We start from the raw sequence: 22,501 nt of genomic DNA on the forward strand, positions 1-22,501 counted from the left end.
TAACTATTTTTGTATTATTTCCTAACACATGTATGTTGTACATTTTTAAAAAAGTAGCTTCAGTGACCAAACTAGATTTCTTTCTAGCATAGCTTTGAGGTAGTTCAGTTTCTTCTAGTGTGAAGTTGCTGGGAGCTTGCAAGCTTTGTTTAATCTGTAACACAAGGTTGGTTCTGGTTTCTTTGTACAGTGAAACAAGTCTTTATAAAGCCAAAATTACTAATAAGATAAAACTAATCATTTTTACACACAGATATGAGACAGGTGTAAGTTATCCAATTATCATCCACGAGGAAGCATATAAACTAAATTCATAAAATGTCAAGCTATTCCTTTAAACCTTTACAGTGAAGTCAGTGGTCTCTGTGGACAAACTGTGGAATGGAGACACCATTTCTAAATGACATCAAACATCCATCCAACCGCTTCTCCTCATCAGGGTCACGGTGGGGCTGGAGCCTATCCCAGATGACTGGGCGAGAAGTGACACCCTGGACAAGCCCCCAGCTTATCACAGGGCACATAGAGAGGAACAAACACTCACACTCAGACCTACGGCCAATTTAGAGTCACCAATTAACCCGTTAAGGTTCATGTCTTTGGACTGTGGGAGGAAGCTGGAGTATCTAGAGAGAACCCACGCAGACACAGGGAGAACATGCAAACTCCTCACAGAAAGAACCAGCCGAGGTTTGAAACAGGAACCTGTAACTTGTAACTTATTTGCCAACAGTCATACACGATAAGCTAATACTTGCTGATAAGATCGGTCACACTAAAATACTAGTTGGGCTCTGAACTTTTGGTAAAAGAGTTCAAACACGTCAGCCCATTAATGGTGAGGCTTGTCATTTAGATTGTGGCAGGATTTGTGCTCTCAGTAAGAATAACCCTGTAGACTCAACAACCTCTGACAGACCCTGAAAAGAAGAAGCACAGTTTTTATATTTAATTTATTGATTTCTGAACCTCACCAACATTATTCAGACTCCGTCTCAGGTTTTATGGAGTTGGCGTGTTCCCTAGTCAAATGACACTAATCCATCCTCACAGCATGGACACATAAAATCAGCCAATGTTCAGTCTTAAGCACACAGTCTGACTGCTGTTCACTGTTTCATCCCATGGCTTCTCCTTGGCCTTTCTTCCTCCAGAACCTCAGGTTCTTCCTCAGGTTGCCTCTCCTCTCTCTGGGTCTCCTGCTCCGGTTTGCGGTGATGCTCTGACTCTGTGTCACCCACACCCTGCAGCTCCTTGGGCCCAGCGTTTAGGCGGAATAGAGTGGGGACCTGACCCAGGATGGGGTTGTTCTGCTGGAGGCCAGAGATCCACTGATTGAGGGTGGCTTGGTCGCCCTGGCTGGTCATACACATGGCAAAGACTGGACCCTCATCCACTGGACACAAGACAAACAAGCTGCATTACACACTCAATATGAGATGTTCTATGCTTTTATTCTCCTGAAAGTTGATCAATAACTGACAAGGTCTGCATTGATTTGGGTGCTAAAGTCCATGTAAAGAAAGAATAAATATGTGTTCTGAGTTTGTCAGAACAAAGTGTTATTAACCATCCAGCCAAATTTGAATGATCAAAAATATCCTCAAGTTTCTGAAATGAGGTGTCAAAATCAGGTAAAAATGAATTCTCAGCTCCAGGACTGTGGGGGCGTGTCCTCTGAATGTGCAAAAGCCACGCCCACTCACGGGAGGAGTCAAGCAGCCATTTTGAAGTGACTGAAACGTGTCAGATGAGTTCAGAAAATGACATGACGAACTTTGAAACACTCTGAGCGAGATGAATTCATCTCTATCTCTCTGCTAGGGGTGCAGGGGTATGCGCAGGGTGGCCTCAGTGTGTCATCGAGCCACCCTTTAAGGACCGCCCACAAAATCCTGGACTGAAAACTGGTGAAAAACAGTTTGAACCTATAACTCCACATTTCAGTAATATATTGTTCAAAGTCTTTTCACGTGTTTTCAGCAACTAGTTTCCAACATATTTAACGTGTTTTGAAAGAATTGCCTTTACACAGAACTATCAAGAAACTCCGACAGCTTCAGTGTAAATATCTTACAGTCTTCCACGTCGAAGCTCTCCTCGTCCCCGAAGTCACGGTCTAAATCCAGGTCTAGCTGCAGAGGATAGACTAAACACCTCTCAGGATCATAGGGCTCCTCTACCTGTGGGGGGACACACAGACACAGCAATGTGACTTTCAGAGCTCTGGGATACAGTCGAGCCAAAGTCTGTGTTTGATCAGGTAATCAGGTAAAGCTCACTTTTAAATTTTAATGCTGCGAGCTGATCAGACAACAAAAAGTTCATGTGCTTTCTGTGTTAATGTCAATAAGACACATTCTGTATCATTCTGATGTCTACAAAGACACAGTGACTCAGGAAGTCCTGGATCAATCAGAGCAGCTCATAAAGTTTGTTACAGCAACATATTTATATTATTAAGATATTAAGTAGAGCTGCAACAGTTAGTTAAATAAAACTATTTTGATAATAGATTAATTGAGTCTTTTTTTATTTTTAGATTTTAGCTTCTCAGATATGAATATGTTCTGCTTCCTTCAGTCCTCTGTGACAGGAAACTAGACATCGTTGGGTTGTGGACAAAACAAGACATGGGAGGACGTCACCTTGGGTTTGGGAAACATTTTTTCAACATGTTCGGACATTTTCTGGACCAAATAACTTATCAATTAATCAAGAAAATGACCTACAGATTCATCAGTAATGAAAATAATTGTTGGTAGCAGCTCTGTTCTAAATACAAACTCATCTACTTTGAGAAAAAACAAGGCTGGAGTAAAAAAATCTAAAACTAACATGTAATAACTTATAATAGCTGATGATCATAGAGGGTTTTCCACCTTCTCTTCAGGTGGTAATGGGTCAGCTCTGAGGACGTAGTAGTGCACACAGGTCTTCCTCAGCCACAGAGGGAATGGGCCCTCCACGAACACAGGCCTGCTCGGGTTATGCTTGGCCAGGAGCTCCATCTGGCTGGGGCCCTGGATACCTGGTGTCAGCACAGGAAGGAAAGGAAACAAAGACTCAAGTCTGGATATGCAACGTTTTTAAGAACGCAGTTTCCTGCTTTGTAACTGTTTGATTGTCTTGTTTCCTTCTTAGGTCAGATTCAAATCATCAACTGCAATCAAAGAAGAAAATATTTGAAATATTTTTGTGAAATTAGAAACAAACAAAAATGTACTGTTAGACTTGTCAAAAGATTATTTCCCCTGAGGAATCATGTAAAACACACGAAACTGTTTCCATACCTACTATATGTGGAAGTGTGAGCAGCTCTCCACTCTCTGTGATGTCTGTACAGGGCAGCTGAAAAAACACACAAAAAGACAAAAACAGAAAATAAAGAGCATGCAACTTCATCCTCACGTTCAACACAAAGTGGAGCAGTTGGGTTTTTCCTAAAAAAAAAAACTTCTGCTGTTTGCTGTAATGAAATGTTTGAACTGTGGAGGGCCTAAGTGGAACGGTTTCATTAAACTTCAACAAAACCATAGGTGTCAACATCTGTCTTCATTTGACCTGATAACACACAAATGACTAAAAGCCCAGCCTACATGAACTTTATTATGTGTGGTATGCATTTAAAAATCTGTGGAATATTATTGAGCATGAACATTTATTCTCAGTTTGACCAAAAAGATTCAGTGACTTTGACCAAGAGCATCCTGTGGTCAGGTTGGTTAGAAGCTCCAGGAAAGGGAAGTAAGTGGATCTTAATTAACTATCAAACTATGTCATATCAGTTTGTACTCAATTCTTGGTCAAACGGCTTTATCCAAGACCGTCACAGGTTTAAGACCAACAGCTTGACAGACTGATGATGCTTTCCATTCGAGCTGTTCAGCTGGAATGTTGGAACCTCCACCTGAAGCCGGATTTCTGAAGAATTTTATCAACCCTGACCTCAAAATCCAAGATGCTAAGCTAGGCTAACTAAATAGTAAATAAGCTTCTTTTCCAAGTGTACGCTTACCTGATAGACGGTGACCGCAGCGTCCAGGTCATTAGCGATGCGGGTCAGACTGAAGCGAGCCAAGTCCACTGGGTCTTCAGGCAGCTGCTGGGGGATGGGGAACGGGTTTGTGTGTTTAAATCTGGGGAACCAGTACATGAGGCGCTGATACTTCCTCATGGGGTGGCTCTTCTCCCCAAAGATCTGGACCAGCAGGACTTTGGTCTCTACGTTGGGCAGGATACCTGAAACACAAGCGTTTACATTTCTCAGACATCCTGAGAGTTTACATCCAGATCCCTGCCCTTCCTGTCTGGACTAACCCTCTCAAAATTCAAAAGCATTCCAGGAATCCCATAAGCAGACTGAACGCTGTAACAGACACCCACCATAGGTCTCCATCTGCTCCAGTAACTGCACTCCACACTCCTGCTGTCGGGGGTAGTGGTTGAACATTCGCTGGATAAAGTTTCTGGGCACAAACACCTCTTTGGGAAAAACATCCAGCAGCTTGTTGTAGACCACTAGGTCTTTCTCCACGCCGAACTCCGGCATCTTCTTCAGAGCGGCATAGATAAACTCCACATGACCACGCCGCCTCACGTCCGCCTTTATGAAGACGTCCACCACTTTGTTAAATGTGGCCTTGGTTCTAGACTCTTTGTCCACCCGCTCAAACAGGTCATCGTGGGCGACCAGAGACTTGTCCCTCTTCTTGTCGTCCTCATTGATGAACTCTGCGGGTACTGGTCGATTCTTGACACGTGCTGGGCTGCCGTGGAAACGCCTCAACACCTACAAGTGAAAACATGTTATTTACATGGAGCTTTGCACTTCAGAAACACAATGTACATTCTATCATCCTGCCTTTGTTCTAGCACTCAAAGATGTGAACCAGGATGAAAATTCACTGAAGTGGGAGCATATCTGATTCAAACAATAAGTAGCACTGAATGTCTACACTCGGTTTCAGATTTGGGTTTTGCCTGTGCATTTATAGTTAGAGGTGTAACCAACATGAAAACCAGAGAGCTGTCTATGGGTGAAAAACAATTATGAAGATGAGAGAAGATGGAAAGTCAATCAGAGCCATTGCACAAACACTGGCCATACAACCATTTGGAATGTCCTGAAGAAGAAAGAAACCACTGGTGTACTATTACACGGGACTCACACCGAACGCGGAACAGAAGCGGAACGGAAGCGGAACGGTATTTTGCCCGGCATCAACTCACACCGGACGCGGATCAGCCGCGGAACGGAAGCGGAGCGAGCCGGCCGTATTCACGCGAGATCTTCTCTCCAACTATATGAATTTGTAGATATGTTATAATATTACCATTCCTCTTCTGAAGAGGCCTTTTCAATGAAATCATTTATCTATGATCTTTACAGTGTGGTTCAGAAAAATATGCAGGACAGAGAAGATATGAGGCATTTATTTTAGTTTTGTATGATGCCCATATTGAGATATTCTTTTTTTTATTTTACATGAACACATAACTTAGACATTTGTTATAAAGCTTAAATTTGCTTTTTAAAAACAGAAAGATGATGATTATAAAGACGCTGGTCTTATTAAATATCTGAAGCAGAGAATGGATGCTGTGTGTGGAGGCTGATGTTTACCTGCAGCTGGGTGTTATGTAGCATGTGACTGGCATAGGGTGACTGGGGCAGGGCGCCATACTGGGCCGCAGACCTGGCTGACTGGCCCGCTGGTCTGAGACGCTGCAGCTGGAGGAGGCAGCGGGCACACTTCATGGTAGAGCCGGTAGAGCCATCACATTGACTTTCATGAAACTGAACTGCAGAACAACGAACAGGACATTAACTACACTCTACTAAAGGTCCAGTGTGTAATGTAATCACTGCATTGCAATCTCCTCACATCACCCTCACCTTCCTTGTGTAAAAGGAGAAACAACAATTTAAGGGCCCTGACTAGATAGATAGATAGATAGATAGATAGATAGATAGATAGATAGATAGATAGATAGATAGATAGATAGATACTTTATTGTCCTTACAGGGAAATTTGTTGCTGCAGTCTGTACAGAGCCTCAAACATACATACATACAAAGATACAAAGATACATAGACACCACAAAATAACCACAATAATAGACTAGTAGCAGTATAAATGATGAGTTGAGGGGTTGGCTGGGGTCGTGTGCTATACTAAGTGCTCTACGTGCAATGGCTGCATCGTTGAGGTCAGAGCAGTGTGGGGAGGCAGTATTTAGTTTGTCTGTTCTGGGCTACTGTAGAAACAGTGTTTCAACATGGCGGCCTCCATGAAAGAGGACCCGCTCTTACTGTAGATATAAAAAGGAGAATTTTTAATGAACAAAAACAAAAAGATTCTTATTCTCAGGTGATTACACATGCATGAAATCAGAGTTATGAATATTATATTCCATGTCTGCCTTATTCTGAAAATAAAATCTGACACACTGGAGCTTTAAGAACAGTATTATGTTTGAATTAAATAGAATCAATTATAAACCGACCCTGAGAGTGTCTCTGCTTTATTCATAAACGTTCTTTGGTCAACTTAGATCACACAGACAGACACGGAAACATTCAAGTGACGCACTGTGTTTGACGTCTGGCACAGACTGGGGACAAACTGTCAAGTCAGTGATTCTGAAGAAGTGACACCGTGTGATGCATGCCTTGTATATGTATATGTATTAGACACATATAAGCTCTATATTTCTGACTCAGTACTCACCGTGGATCCACGCAGACGTCAGTCTCCTTCAGACATCACTGCAGCGGACACCTCCATGCTGAAGCCGGCTCACATCCTGGTTCTACACACATTAGCTTCCCCCGAACAACAGAAACATAAGCGGGAATACTTATGTTTATGCGCCAAGCCTTCATCTCTTCACTAAATATAATAATATAATTTTCAATTGAATTGTTCTTCATATTCCTATCTCTGTCGTTTTTGCAATAGATATTAAGCCGCACTAAATTGCCTCATGTTGTGGTTGTAAATGAGGAGCAAAAGCTGTTTCAAAATAAGCACATTTAAACAAATAAAAGCTAAATAAAATATTAAACGTGTTTTTAACCTCGCGCTCAGTCCCGTTTCGGGTCGTAACCGATAACTAAGACGCGCGTGCACTACATCGCCTCGTCGCGTGGTGGTGACAAATACCTTCCAGTCGGTCTCGTGCGGGGTGTCCCGGCTTTGATGTGACAGGCGCGAGGTGGATCCTGACAGTTTATCCCGCCACACTGAATGTAGACAGTGTTTACTGCGTCACAGCGGCTGGACACGCCGAGCGTCGTGGCTGAGGTGTAACTCTGCTGGAAGCTTCCACACTCATGAAGCGTCTCTGCGAGCGAACACTGTCAAGGTAGCGACAATGAGGCACACGACTTCCGGAGGACGCTTTGAATCTCTAGTGTTTGTTTTTTATTTGGTTATTTTATTAAATTGTATCCACGTTAATATAGAAATGTCGCTTTATTAGTCATTTCCACAACATTTAAGTATGTATATATATTATTTGATAAAACTGTATTTACAGAAAAACTGTTGCCGTTTCCGGTCATCTTGTCGGTAAAGCTGCAGTTTGACAGTGTGTGTGACTTGTGACGCTCCTCTCTCTCTCTCTCTCTCTCTCTCTCTCTCTCTCTCTCTCTCTCTCTCCCTCCCTCCCTCTCCCTCTCTCTCTCTCTCTCTCTCTCTCTCTCTCTCTCTCTCTCTCTCTCTCTCTCTCTCTCTCTCAGCATGGAAAACACACCTCAGTCCAGGCATAACCCATAGAAAACCCTCACACAACCTCAGCTCCACAGTATGGACTCCTCTACGAACAGTTTGGGTGAGTAAAGCAGCTTAAAACATGTTTGCCGATTCTTCCTGACAGCATTAGCCTGGTTCTGGAAAGTTGACTGTGTGTGTTCGGATATCGTTATGGAGGGAACTTTTTCCTCAAACTACCTTCAAAATGTGCCAATAATAAATGTTGTTTTGTTTTCAGCCGGACAGCGTGACTTAGAACGGTTTGCCAGCTTGTGAAGTGTTTAGCTCGGGTCGGCACACATCTTAATAAGACAGCTTTACTGTGATGAATAAAGTTCTTCAGTTTCGTTCTTTGCTGTATTTTGATGGAAGATGAAAAAGGAGAAAACAGGCGGGAGAAATGTTGATGTTTGAAGGAAGTGTTGCGTGTTTGAGGCGCCTCCGCTCCACATAAATAAAGATGTCTCCTAAAGATTTGACATTGTCTTAATATCTGTCGTTAAGCAACGCCCTGTGACTTCTCATTTTTCACATAGTGGAGGCATTTCATTTTTTTGAACCGTGCCGTTGCAAAATGACAGCCGCACTTGTGTAAGTGTGTGTAGGTGTGTATCCTGAAGTGTCGGTGAACAGCTGCTCGGTCCATTTTCTGCTCTGAGCGCGGGATGCTTCAAGCCTTCCACAGCTGACTTCATGCTGAGCTGTCACTTTGTTTACTTCATGAAAAGTTGGATCAAATCAAAGTTTTTGTAAATGAAGTTTGCTGTTCAGAGCCACACTGACCACTCAAAAGCACAGCTGCAGGAGATCAAAGAGACCTGGTTAAAAATACAAATAAATCACATGGTATACATCCTGTTTGTATGTGCATATGATAATTATGCATAATGAATATGCTCTTTGTCCATGTTTGTGCAGAGGCAGATCTTGCTCTCTCTCCAAGTCAAGCTGAGTGTTTCAACCCTCCCCATGCTCCAAGGCCGCCTGTCTAACACTGTTGCACAATGCTGCTGCTGTTGTTGCACATCTGCAGGCCTCGCTGTCCCACCTTGTGTGCTGATGTTGTGTTTACTTGTCTTGTAAAATGGTGGGGCGGCAAGGCACTGGGGAACAGTAAATATCACATCGCGCTGCCAGCATCTGTGGGCAAGGTTGCTGTGGCTCAGTGCCGGAGTGAACTAGAAGTGTAAAAATACAGCGAGCGGGCCGCCGCTCTTCTCAATGAAGCTCTCTGTCTTTAATGCTAATTATCTTGTAGTGATGCTTCATAATGAAGGTGATCCAATCACTCCGAGAGGCTCATGTGGTGTGTACTGATCCTGTGCAGCCAGCAGTGTTAGACATCTGCTCCTGTTTGTGTCTCACTGTCAGCTGACTGACTTCCACCATATCATGGGTCAGATGATATGATACAACTCACTGTTGATAAGAAGCAGACACAAATATCGAATATTTTTATCCACCCACGCCCAGTATGATGTGCAGTCTTCTGCAGTGTCAGAGGCAAACATATCAGATAAGTTATCTTTAAAACAAAAGCATTTATGTGACTTATGATTTATGATTGCTAAAATATATGTACATATATGCACTATTGATTGATGAAAATTCGATTTTTGTAAAAGCCAATAAAAAATAAAGAAATAAAGAAACGGAAAAGAAATATAAAAAGGGAAAAAAGAGAATGAAAACAGGTCAAACCTGTACTCACACCAACTCAAGTTTTGAAGTTCTCTTAACCATTGCAAATGAAATGAAATCGTACATGTTCAAAAAGGGAGTATGAAGAAGTATACACTTATATATTTATACCCCGTCTCCTCTACTTATTCAATAATTATTAGTTATTTCTGATATTATGATTTATAGATTGTCTCCTGTACAAACATTTCTCTATACATATACATCATTTCACATTTTCATATAGTCATACATACATACATACATACAGTCCATGTCAACTGATGTCTCATTTGGCTAAGTTTAAATTACAGACACCATAACTAAATATCTGAAATGATATCAGCTGATATTGGTGCATCTTTAGTTGCAGTGCACATTTAATTCTGGTGTTAATGTGGTGCATGTGTGACTCAAACCACATCATGGGGTCTCTGGTGGTCTGTAATGGACATAAACACAGTGAGAACAGTCTTGAGTGAGGTACTGAACCTCAAACTTGTTCCACCAGCTGTGACGTCGGTGAAGTGTGAAGTATTGTAAAAGCTGGGAGGTGTCAGCAGCCGTCCTCTCTTGACTTGCAGAACACTGTGGCAGACTGTGGCCTCTGATGATCTGTTTACGTTGCTGTGTGTTGTTGTGGTATTTGCTTCTGTATTTATTGCATGCTTCCTGTTTGTAAGCAAATAAACAGGAAGCTAAAGTGCATCACTTCCTGTATGTGGAGAGATTTTTATTCCCAGAGAAGAACTACCTGACTACTGAAGTGTCTCAGCTGCAGACTAACATGTATGCACTCCCTTCACTTCACTTTAAAGCACACTCACATCAAATGACAAAATGTTCTTTAAAATGTCAGCATGCACATTCAGAGCTCTCGATTCAGACATGTGCTGTTGATTTAGCTGCTCACAGCTGATTTCAAACTCAAACAAACTGTGGTGATGAACAGACACTGCTCAGAAAACAAAAAACACAAGTAAATTATTGCCAGACACATTTTTGTTCTACAGAAATAACAAAACCTCAAAAATCTTCAAGAATTCATTTCATACAACGATGGCTAATGTGCACGAGAGCGCTGTCCCACTTCAATAAAGCATACTTCACATTATGCTCTAATATAGTAATCATCAGAGCACAGCATTTCTGCAGCTAATATACAAGACAGAAGTGTATGATTTATGGTTAATGGCGCTCTGTATGTGCCACATGTCAGTCACACTGTAAACTCACAGTTCATCTCACAGATCCAATGCGTTAGTGTGCATGCTGACTTTTGTGAGATACCTCAGTGTATTCCAACTTTAATTTCAACCTGTCTTATTGTCAGACTCAGTCTTGCTCGACCTCAGACATTAACTCAGTGTAAAATGTCACCACAGCTGATGTTAATGATAACTAAGACAGAATTAGAACAGAATTATCCTCTAATGTTGTCCTTTACTCGTCGTGAATAATCTGGGACACGGTGCCAGTTGTGCAGAGATCAGCAGGAAGTTGCATCAGCAGATGGCAGCTATTTCAGCATTTTTCCCAGAATGTTGTAATGCTGCTTCTCTCAGAAGAGCAGGCATGCTGTTTTGCTGGAGTCTGGAGGTAGATGCTCGCTGAGGGCTGGGTGTTTTCTTGGTATTGACCGAAATGTGTCTGTATGTGTCTGGCATTACGTGCGGTCACATTCATACTTCTGCTTTGAAGAAGAAAATGTGCAAACTTTATTAAACAGTTAATGTTGTTTGAATTGAAAAAGGAAACTTGTATAAAACCATCTTTATGTTCCTCCTGAGGTATTGACCTTGGTATAGTTCAGGTATTAGACGTTGTAGTGAAAGTCAGGTATTGTATCAGCACTCGTACCTAACTCTCGTCTCTTTGTCTGAAATTCCTTTTGAACTTGAAGAAAGAACAAAAACAACTCATTGTGGATTTCAGCTGCATCCCCGAAGAGAAATGCTTCAATCTCTGGTTATTAAATCAGCATCATCGCTCCTCACTCAGTGAGATCATCGCTGCAGAGATTTATGTTCCATCAGCGATCAACAGACGAGCTCACTGTTTTGTTTTTCGAGCGCCAAGCAAGCACGGTCTTGCATAATGTTTGTGTCTGCTCCGGCCTGATATGACAGTCAAATGTGTGACAGCATGTTGAGCCGCTGCCAGCGCGGTGAGCTCCATGTACCATCTCTTCTGGCTTTCTGACAGGTACTTTAAACCTCTAAAACACAAGTACATTTAGCAGGCGAACCACATAGTCTGACTTTGAATCTGAAGAATCTAAACGGAGAAGCGTGACTGCTGAATGTTTGGTGCAGCTGAAATCAGATGTGGCATAGAAATCAAAGTGTTTTACTGAAAGGCATTGTCCCATTCTCCGCAGCTAGATGAACCTGTTTGGAGGCCCCGGGACAAAATATTCTAGTCGTCCCATGCACCATCTACTTATTACCTATTTATACTAAGGAAAATGCACGAGCACTCAGATAAAACAGATACTAAACTAAGACATCTGTCAGTTTAGCTAAATTTACAGAAACCTTCTGGAAACTTTCCATGGGAAGGTAAGCTGAGGAATTTGGGAAATATTCTAAATCGGAAACTCCATTTCAACAGATTTATTTATACTTTATCAAGTTTGAATTACTTTATTGAACAATATTATGTAGTCCACGAGCTCAAATGTGTGTCTTCAATAGTCTCTGTGTGCTCTGGGCTCTAAAGTGTGGTCCAGGTACAGAAATCACCTGTGCAGGAAGGGGGCGTGGCCTCAATAGCCCTGCAGTAAGCAGTGTGCTATGTGCATGTGACTGAGGAACAGCAGATATTCAAGTGGACCTGCATGAAATCTGGTTGTTTTAGTCAATATTATGCTCAAATATATTTTCACCAACTATATTTAAGTTCCCTGTTCAGGGCCAACCGTCAATATAGTAAATTTTTGCTTTATTCCTGTTAATTCCCATGGAAAGATTCCAAATTTTTTGAAAATTCCCAGAATTTTGCAACTGCTGAGAGATACAAATAAAAAATACATTTAAATGAATTAAATGGTTCAGTGATTTAGTTTTGCAAATTCAGGGACCTGCTACAGATGTGTAGCTTTCTAGCCCTAATTCAGAAACCAGATCTGATGTTTCATATCCACATTTTTAAGGAGCTCATTGATTGAGTCAAATACTGAAGGTCCTGGTCCTTGTTAAAAAAATGTCACGTTTCTAAGCTTGAATTGTTGATATGATGTGATTGTAAATGTGATGCAGTCTGCCAGAGAGAAGACAGCAGTTTGCAGCAATGAAGCTTCTTTCCTCAGAAACTTTGACAAGTTCAGACACAGAGCCCTTCAAGTGACAGCCCAGTTTAATTTTAGTCTGTCATCAAATTACTCACGGAATGAACGTTAATTGGTGACAGCCGATATGAGCTGCTGTCGGTGATGTTTGTCGTTTTCACCGGTGAATGTGACAGTCAGCACTGGCTAAAAATGAGAAGTTGCTAGCTGAATGTTTTATACAGCGCTCTTAGCTAATTATAAACAGTGTCGGTGCTCAGCGGATCTGTGTATTCTGCCAACCTCTGTCAGAACAGAGTCCAATCATTTTTCACATTCACACACTCTAATTTTTACTCGTGTGGCCGTTAAAATGTTGGCACTGCAGAGCGCTGCAGCAATGCACCCTCAGCGGGCAGAGGTGACAAACCACAGCAGCGTTCAGGATCAGTTTTAGGTTTTATTTTAGTCGATACAGATCCTTTAAAAATGCCTGGATTGACCCCAGTAACCCCTAATCCACCCAGCTAGTCACGATCCATGACCTGCAGGGCGAGAGAGCAGAAAAACTCTGGGCAAGAAGCAAAGTTAGTAAAATGTATTAATGGGATATGAATACATACAAATGGAGAGAAGAGCTCAGTGCCAGTCTAGGCCTATAGCAGCATAACTAAAGGGTGGTCCAGGACTCACCTGAGCCAGCATTGCAACTGTACCCATCAACAGTAACAAGACAAAAAGAATAACATTCTTAACTAAAGTATTCCACTGATCTATCTGCTTTAAAAATCCTGTGTTCCTTTTTGTAACCATTAAGCAACCGTTGAACCGATGAATCATCCCATTCATCTTAATTATTTGTCATAGGTGTCTAGGTAGGTGCAGAACCGGAGACTACTTTGTAGGTGAGTATTAGTGATTTGAATTTAATGCAGGCTGCAACAGGTAGCCAGTGGAGCTTGATGAGTAGCGGGGTAACATGTGACCTTTTGGGTTTGGTTGTAGACCAGGCGTGCCGCTGCATTCTGGATTATCTGAAGAGGTTTCACTGTGCAGGCTGGAGGATGTTACAGTAATCTAGTCTTGAAATGACCACAACTCGTGTCAGGAGTTGTTGAGTTAGGTAAGGCCTCATTTTTCTGATGTTATAAAGTGCAAAGTGGTGTGACCAGGCAACTGAGGCGACATGATGATTGCAGGCACACTATATACTATTCCCCGTACTTATTATTCTTATATATGCCAGAAATTTCTGCACGCTACTCACTCCACAGTTTTGGTCGCACATACACAAAAAAGGTATCAAAACCTGCGGCTTGGCCGGGCGATGCGGGCTATGACTTTTCTAACCGTTCCGCCAAATGGTCTGCCTGCAAATCGCCAAAAACCACAGCAAAAAAATGAATGGGTTTGTATTGGTAGAAAGATTCAAGAGCTAGAGTGCGTGAGATCATTGCTAGAGTGGAGAGGGAGAGAAAAAACTGTTGAAAAATAAATGTGGAAACTGCTTCTGAGGCCACAAATTTCACTCTACAGAAATAATTCATAGATAGAAACGTAGGAAAATTAGTTTTCTCACTCCTATCCATCTGCTGAAGCTGTCAGATGTATAGTTTGGACGTGGGATGCACAGATGTGCCAGCTACACCCCCTCACAGCCCTATCTACACCCATGTAAACTGGAGAGGAGAAATTTCCTCCCGAGGTCAGAGTTTTTAACATTCACCACTGAAACTCTGCACGGAAACAGTCGACAAGATGAGGATGCTCATGTCGTTTCGGCTCTACGGTTTGGCATTTGTAGCCAATGGTTTGAGGGGGTTACTAATTTTATCTCTCACTCCCGATGCAGAACAACCTGCTTGAACACTGTTATATTATAACCTCATGAATTTTGACATGAACTAGTAAGGATAAGGTTCCGTTCCATTCAGGTCAAACAGAGTCACGGTGCTGCTGTGGTGCACATCGGCTCACTGGAAAGTCTCTGCTGCAATAAATGGAACAGAAACTGAATTAGTATCATTGGAAACACCTGCTGACCCTACTGTTTCATGCCAAAATGGCTGCTGGGAAAAAAAGGTCTATATGTTCACTAGCTAGTCTTCCTGTTTTTTACTGAGCAGGTTAAGTACAGCGAGTTCAAAACGGCTCCTGCTGCTGGAAACAGCACTGAAGATGGTGGAGCTGTGGGCTGGAGAACCAAAACAGGGAGCTAAAAGAAGAGCTGCACAGTCTCAGCGTGTTTGTCTACATTTGATCTGTCATTAATTAATCTGAATTAGCACAGCTCAAAGGGAAGGATTGACAGTGGAGGTCTATGCTCAGTGTTTCCTGATGCGTATGAGCTCTGCTGTTGCACAATCGAGCCATGCAAACGGTGCACTCACACTTTTTTACGCAGCGGGGGAAGAGAAAGTGTTTCTCAGAGATGATGCTGATCTCTGTTTCACTTCTCAGATGGTACCTCAGACACTCGTGCAGGGGCGTACAGGATGTCGAGCGGTGGCGAAGCATCAAAGAAAGCAGTGAGCGGTGTGCTTTGGGACAAATGGCGCCTGTAGGTGGTTGAGGTCATTAAGCAACACCCTTAGATGAGACTTAGAGAGAATGAGTGGGTGGACACTGAGAATACGCTGCATGTGACTGTCAACCAACTGCTGCAGGAGATATGTTTGTTTTTGAAGGCTGAGGCTGATATTTAGCTCACATTACAGGCACATAAAAGAAGTATCTGCATTTTTTTGGGCAACATTTGTAAAGAGGCCAGTAACCCAGATTATAAACAGACTTACTGTAGATATAAAGTAAAACGAGAGCACATGCTAGGCTAATTATACCTGCTACTTCCACTCTGCTCCTGGCTCTAATCAAGCTGGATAAAAAGGGAAGTTTTTGTAAACTTCAACCAGTTGGACAAGAAACACTGTAGCTGCACGCAGAGACTCAACAAAAGACTCCGATCAGTCCAAAAGTCTGTGGCTGTGCAGCTGTCAGGCAGCCAACCTCCCACAAGACCTGGAATGACCCGAGCCTTTCAGAAAAAGTGAAAATCAAAAAGAGGATTTGTAGTCCCAGCGTTGGGATCAGATTCTCCTGCCTCTTCTCTTTTTTTTAAAGGGTCATTGGATACTTGTGGCTTTTCATCAGAATACCACCAAACTCTCTGAGGTCTTGCACTCACTTGTTGGAGGCGTGATTCAGCAGCGAGATATGTTTTCTGGTGAATTGATCGGATAAGTTTTCTTTCATAACCTGAATCATAAATGCATAATTTGTCCCAAAGCTCCACTTGAGCTAGACTAAAAACTAAAAACACCTCAGGGCCTTTCTTTGTATCTTTCACTCATATATTTGGATAACTGATTGAATGAAGCGACAGTTAGATAATCAGATATAAAATAACTGGTTTTGATTATATTAAACACCTTTTTTAACATTTTAAGTAATTATTTAATCACATGGGGAAAAAACAGTATGATTAAAATTCTTCTCCCAAAAATATTTTTTTCTCCACAGACCTCCATTATAAATGAGGCATCTTTAAAACTGTTAATGGCACAACTCTAACTGCAAACAAGGTCAATTATGACTCATAAGTCCAGACGTTAAGTCGATTTTAACTGACGGTTCTACAAAGCGAGGCTTCCACAGTATCACTTTTCCTGACTTACTGTTGGATTCTCAACAAAATGTAATAAAAATTAGAAACAATAACAACGATAACAAAAGTGACAGCATTTGAGATCTTAAGATTTTAAAGACCAAGACTTTCCCAACATTACGTGTTCATAAGAGCCAAGAAGACAAAATCCGAGTGGTCTGCCATGTTTGATGTGCATGCGTGCATCATTTCCTGTCAGTTCTCTTGGCAGGAATGTTGGCCGCTGCCTTCAGTGGAAGCCAGCACGCAGAGAAGCGTTCAGAGGACTTTGACTGGCAGTCAGAAATGCCAAAAGTGTCACACAGTGTGTATTTTTTCACCGTTTCACCATGTGAATATGGTGTTATCTGATGAATTCTGCATATTAAGAATTCCAGTGCAGTTGTAGTGAATTTAATGTGGATGGAATTCCTGCTTTCTCCTGAGCCGTTGCCAAACAGCTATGAGTCACCCCGCAGTCCTGGCTTGTAACTGAAAAAATGAAAACAAGAAAAGCAGACGCTCAAAGCAGAGCGGGAAAGCAATCATGCGTGCAGGTGTGTGTGTGTGTGTGTGTGTGTGTGTGTGTGTGTGTGTGTGTGTGTGTGTGTGTGTGTGTAGATGCACCATATGAAATGGGAACTGCTAAGTTGTCTGCTAATGTGTGTTTGTATTGCGGTTAGACCTTTACAACAGTTTGCATATATACTATATTAGAGCAGTCAACCTGATGTTATTGATTTGATTTGAAATGTTTTGATTTGACTGTTTTCGGACTACTCTTATCTGAGTTTGTGATTGTATTTGACAGCTTTCATTTTGAATGGATTAATAGTATGACCGTTTCCTTTAGTTGCTATTGTTATCCTCAGGTTTGTTATTAATCATGTGACTCCATTGACTCCATTGTATCTTCTGTGTGCCTCCTCAAATTGCAACCACACATGGCGTTGACGGTCATACCACACCAGAACTCTGATTATCTAGTGGAGTTTGTTGAGAGTGCAGCATTATAGAAGGTAAAGAAAGACTGACACCAAATCATCAGGATGTTGTTTGTTCCGTGCCACTGAGCCAGCAGTGGTTATCTTAGATCTGCATTCTGCACGTACATGATACCAAAGAGATACAGAAGAGGCAACGTCAATGAATAGAGTGCTGGTATAAGAAGTAGACTAGCCTAGGATGAGGATGAAGATCTGTTCATACAAATGTTTTACAGATTACAGACATCAAAATAAAGTGTGTGTTTGCTTTGGGATGGATGAAAGTTTGTATTTGGTGCACTGATTTTGATCTTGCCTTAAAATTAAAATGTCAGTTCACTAGTTGAGACATTTTTTTTACTCTTCGAAGACAGTGCAGGTTAACAGTGGGTCAAATGTAATCCATCCCAGATAGCATGGCACTATTGATTCAATGTTGAAATCATCAGAATCAGAATCATCATTTTTTTGTTGAGGTTGATTATACAAGGCTAGATAACATTGAATTAATGCTGATAATTCTTTGATTTTTCAATGTTGAAAAGAAAATCATTGATTCAGTGTCGATTCTATGTTGGTCTGCTATCTGGGGATTGCTTTAATGAATGTGTTTTCAATGTTGGTTCAATGAGAAAACAGCCATTGATTTCATGTTTTTCTTTATCTATTTTTCATCAATGAAATAACTTTATTTCAGGGTGCAAACCTGATGAAAAATCAATGTTATATTTCAATGTTGAACAACGTTGATTCAACATTGATTCAATGCTATCTGGGATTGTACTGACAGATATTTAGGTCAGGGTGCTTAGGTGTTATTAGACTTCTAACAGCACTCTACAACACAGACTGAAGTCAGTCTAAAGTCATATTTATAGTCCACTGTATATTAACAGGACTGTCACTCACTGTGACTGTCCTAACATGCACTTTGACAGAAAGAGCACAGGCTATGAAAAGATGAGCCATCCTCGATAGTAAAGAAACACTTCAATATTCTATTTAGATATTTGGATATTGGAGTGTTGGCCCACATTTAGCTTCTACATTACCACTGCCACTAGCAGTAAAACCAGACAATAAAACACTCCATTCATGTAGTCCATGTATAAAACCAGCCTACTAAGTACAGCATCCCACTGCCAAAAACAGATCCTGTGAAGAAGCTCTTTTACAGCAGCAGTGGGTGTGGTGCCACCAAACTGCCAGTCACGGCCTCCACCTAAATACAACATGGACTCTTTTTTAAAAGAAAGTTTCTCCCAAGATAGACTGCACAGAAACACATGAGAGAAATGTGTCTGAGCTGCTGCGTGTCGACTAGAATATCAAAGTGCTCTGGACCTCACTTGTATCCTTGAAGGCTTGTATTTATTGGCTGTTTGGTATTTATACGTGTGAGCAGGAGCTGCAGATGAACCAAAGCTGGTCAGGGACGCTTAATAGTTTTTTCCCCGAGGGCAAACTCAGCAGTAAACAGTGCCTTTGGAGGAAACTCCAACTTCCTGTGGTGTACCTTCCTGAACAGATGTCACCAGACTAGACAGTGAGATGTTGCATCCGCATATTTATGAGTGTAATGATAGAAAATATTCCAGTTATGCTGCATGTGACTCTCAGCTTTATATGTCTAAAGCTGACCACTCGATGCACTCACTCACACACTGATGACAGACAAATGAACTAACACACCATTTGGGGTTGAGTATCTTGCTTCAACATGCATAGTGGAGGAGCTAGGGATCAAACCACCGACTTTCTGATTAGGGAATGAGCTCCTCTACCTCTGAGCCACGTGTCAGTCCAAAACTGGAAGAGCCCAGACTTCTTGATAAATGTGTTAATAATGGACTGACATCATACATCGTGTTTCCCCTAGAACTGTTCTCAGGCCCAGTGATATGCTCCAGAAAAACTCCACTTATTTATGTCTTGGTTAGTTTCCTTGTGCGGGGGGGGGGGGTTATTGCAAAATGTAATAATCCATAACACTGGAGTCAGCTGCTAAGAGTTACGCTTCAAGGAAATCCATTTCTTTACATTGTTTTAAGGAGTCGGATGAAAAGATTTGTCTCACTGTCATGCCTGCGTGTACTGACAGAACTGAAGTCAGGATGTGATTAGCTTAGCTTAGCATAAAGACTGGAAGCAGAGGGAAACGGCTAGCCTGGCTATGTCTAAAACTCAAAAACACACCTACCAGTGGCTCTAAAGCTTAGACCAAATTCTTTTCGGCAATACATATTGCATAAATATTTTTTGATGATATGTTGTAGCTTCAGTTATGATTCATTAAGTTCCTGTAGTGGATAAAGCTGAGCATGATTTGTGTTTTAATATAACAAGAGCTACAACATGATGCTCTGAATTATAATGTCTGAATCCATCCAGACCTACATGCTACATTAACGTAGCATCCACAGACTACTGCGTTACAATAACACACAGCCTTTATTTATTTGGGAGCACTCCATCCTGTTGTATACCTAGACATGTATAATATTCTGTGAACTCTCACTCTTATTACCAGTCATATACTGCACAACACCCCTTTCAGTTTAGAAGATATTGTATATATATTTATATTTTTAATACTTTTTTCTTCCTATATTTTTTACTTAATGTTTATTCTGCACCAACTACACTAAGACTAATTCCTTGTAAGTGAAAATCTATTTGGCAATAAATGTGATTCTGATTCTGAACTAGATTGCTTATGCTAACTTAAAACTCTTAAAAAACCCATTACTTAATACATAAGATCAAACATTAATGACTAAATATGCAACAATAGATTTTAAAATTCAGTTAATGTGCTTCATGAGGTTGTGAGAATATAAACACAACAGCTGTCATCAGGTTTGAATTGAAATGTTGCTATATCCTGATTGGTGCATGCAAAATCCTAACGATAGTCACACATGTGGGATCATTTCTAACATTTCATTTTCAAAAATAACTGACACCACAACATTTAATTTACAGTATTTACAGATTGGTATGCATTTATAGGCCTAATCTGTAACGACATGAAGAGAGAAGATGAACACAGTCATCACCACACGTGACAGGTTAATGATTTTATTTAATTTTTTTCTCACCATGACATCAGAGGGCGGGGCATTGACACACTATTAACTAATCCCATTTTCTCTCACACACACACACACACATACACACACACACACACACACACACACACACACTTGTGGTCCAGTATCTTGCTTCAACATGCAGTCTGAAGGAGCTGTGGTTCAAAACGCCTGATTTCTGACACTGTCACCAAGTGCATGCTCATGGTGGGAATTGTTGGGTTTCTGTAAATAATATTCTAAACAGTACAGTCTAGATCTGCTCTGTATGGACGCCGTCATGAGATAACTTGTTATGATTGGGCGCAATATAAATCAAAGTGACTGTGCTGTGTATGTATGTGTGTGCACTGTCTAGGTTTTTGAGGTATAGGTGACTGGTGGTGTTCGGCCTGTGGCTTGTGATTATTTAATGTTCATTTCTGCATCTTGGTGCACCCTCGGTAAAACCCTTTCCACATATTACCTTTTCCACAGACATTGCAGAACAGTTTGTCATCTCCCCTCCTCCACTGAACCCTGTAATCCTTCTTCGCCTCCATGCTGCCATCTCTTTCCCTTGTAACATTTGCTGCTGCTGGTTGATAAACACTACCAGTGCTTGCTTGGACGTCATCATACACGACATCAATCCTTCTTTTCTCGACAAAGGTACCGCTGTGGACTGAGAATGTCAGATTACATGATATGCATCTAGCCACCAGCACCCCCACAAAGTGGTTAAATTTAAGGATATACAGGTATTTTATATTCTCTAGCTGCAACCCCATGTGAGCTCAATTCAAAGTGAGCACATCTTTGGTTTCTGCTGGAAGATTTGCTGACTATAAGCTTAAACAGCAGTGTGTCCATCCATCACTGTCTGGAAACTTGTTTATTTACTAATGATGTTGGGTCTTTGATGCCCCTCATTGACTGATGATGATGGCTTATTTCCCCCTCTGTAAAGGAGGCAGGAGGCCCACAGTGGGAATTAACTTTTAGCATGTGTTTCTACTTTTCTCAGTCTTTTCCGTCTACGTTTCAGCAACAGCCTCACAAAAGGAGGGTTGGAATGTTTTAATTGTTTATCATCAGGTAGTGTTTAGTGAGGGGAGCTTTAGGACGGCTATTAAAGCTCTAGCCACTATCTATTAAAGCCCAGTGTTTAGAACTGGGCCTTCCACAAGATTCTGTGTAATCTGGTATGTTCGTGTCTCCAATCTAATTCTAAAGACAAACCAGTGTTCAGGATTACATTCCTGACTGTGTGTGTATATCACAATGCCTGTTGCATGTTGAACTACTCACTCACTCACTCACTCACTCAGTTCTATGAGGTTCTGGCAGATCTGTCCGCTGTCCAGCTTGTCCATGTTCTCAGCCAAGTTTAAGTGTTCTTCTTCTTGTAGCATCAGTGCACGAAGCAGGAACACCCAGCACAAGTCTCACCAGGTTCTCTACTTAGCTGAAGAGCTGTCACACCTCTGGCACCATGTCCTTCAGTGCATGTGCTATACTGACAGCTGCCTGTCTCACCTGCAACGCTGATATCTCAGCATCTGGCTAGCCGTTGATGTTGCTGTTCATTTCAAATCTGCATGTTTCATCAGCTGTGCAGTTGCTGTGTCTAGCATGTTGAAATTCTTTACTCTGTAGTGGGATTCATCTCAGGGATAGATATGGGGTTCTGCAGGCCTGAGAAGTGTTTGGTAGAATGGGCCTCTTGATGGAAAGCAGGTCCAAGGATGTGTTAAGTTGCTTACCTTGAGCATACAAGCTGCTGAAATGCTTCTCTTTGTCTTTTTGACCCATGACACCGCTGACAGCATGCCAGATATAGTTTGCTGTTTACGCTGAAGCTTTCCAAATCTGATGTCACATCCAGAGATAGCTCAAGCCCAAAGAGCGTGTTTCCTCCAAGTCTATTGGCTAGTCTCTTGCTGTGGTCGCAGCCATATTCTATCTAAAGTGCCCAGCTTTAGACATAGCTAGTCCTGAACCAAGTTCAGTGAGTCTCTAACAAAGGGAGATGACGAGATGATGACTGACTGCATCATGAGGTTGGCACATTGTGGTCCGCAGTGTACATA

At 41.6% G+C, this 22,501-nt stretch overlaps 2 protein-coding genes across 4 annotated transcripts in view; one reads left to right on the plus strand and one right to left on the minus strand.

The window, feature by feature from the left end:
* Positions 1 to 934: 934 nt before the first annotated feature.
* On the minus strand, positions 935 to 7,302 carry ecsit (ECSIT signaling integrator). Its single transcript, XM_019273515.2, has 9 exons — positions 7,170 to 7,302; positions 6,735 to 6,829; positions 5,627 to 5,805; positions 4,387 to 4,792; positions 4,019 to 4,242; positions 3,294 to 3,351; positions 2,883 to 3,031; positions 2,078 to 2,183; positions 935 to 1,396 (listed from the first exon to the last, which is right to left on the minus strand). Exons 3-9 carry the CDS (start codon positions 5,759 to 5,761, stop codon positions 1,110 to 1,112), a joined length of 1,365 nt encoding a protein of 454 aa, XP_019129060.1. The 5' UTR covers positions 5,762 to 5,805; positions 6,735 to 6,829; positions 7,170 to 7,302; the 3' UTR covers positions 935 to 1,109.
* The window catches only part of eml3 (EMAP like 3), a 49,209-nt gene continuing 33,957 nt past the window's right edge, over positions 7,250 to 22,501 (plus strand). For 2 of the 3 annotated variants that reach the window (XM_010743088.3, XM_010743090.3), the window contains exons 1-2: positions 7,250 to 7,371; positions 7,748 to 7,839. In XM_010743088.3, coding sequence (XP_010741390.1) covers positions 7,815 to 7,839 — 25 coding nt within the window. In that variant the 5' untranslated portion in view covers positions 7,250 to 7,371; positions 7,748 to 7,814. Of the gene's footprint in view, positions 7,372 to 7,747; positions 7,840 to 22,501 lie in introns of those variants that run through there. The other variant, XM_010743089.3, reaches the window with a different exon arrangement.

The sequence above is a fragment of the Larimichthys crocea genome, chromosome XI (genome assembly GCF_000972845.2).
Source record: "Larimichthys crocea isolate SSNF chromosome XI, L_crocea_2.0, whole genome shotgun sequence".
Taxonomy (NCBI): Eukaryota; Metazoa; Chordata; class Actinopteri; family Sciaenidae; genus Larimichthys; species Larimichthys crocea.

What these genes read in the sequence shown, in the direction of transcription:
- ecsit (XM_019273515.2), bottom strand. Translation starts at nt 5,761, where the DNA reads ATGAAGTGTGCCCGCTGCCTCCTCCAGCTGCAGCGTCTCAGACCAGCG. An exon ending in TACATAACACCCAGCTGCAG is followed by an intron (nt 4,793 to 5,626) that starts GTAAACATCAGC and finishes TTTCACTTGTAG; the next exon opens with GTGTTGAGGCGTTTCCACGG. An exon ending in CTGCGGTCACCGTCTATCAG is followed by an intron (nt 3,352 to 4,018) that starts GTAAGCGTACAC and finishes GTGTTTTTTCAG; the next exon opens with CTGCCCTGTACAGACATCAC.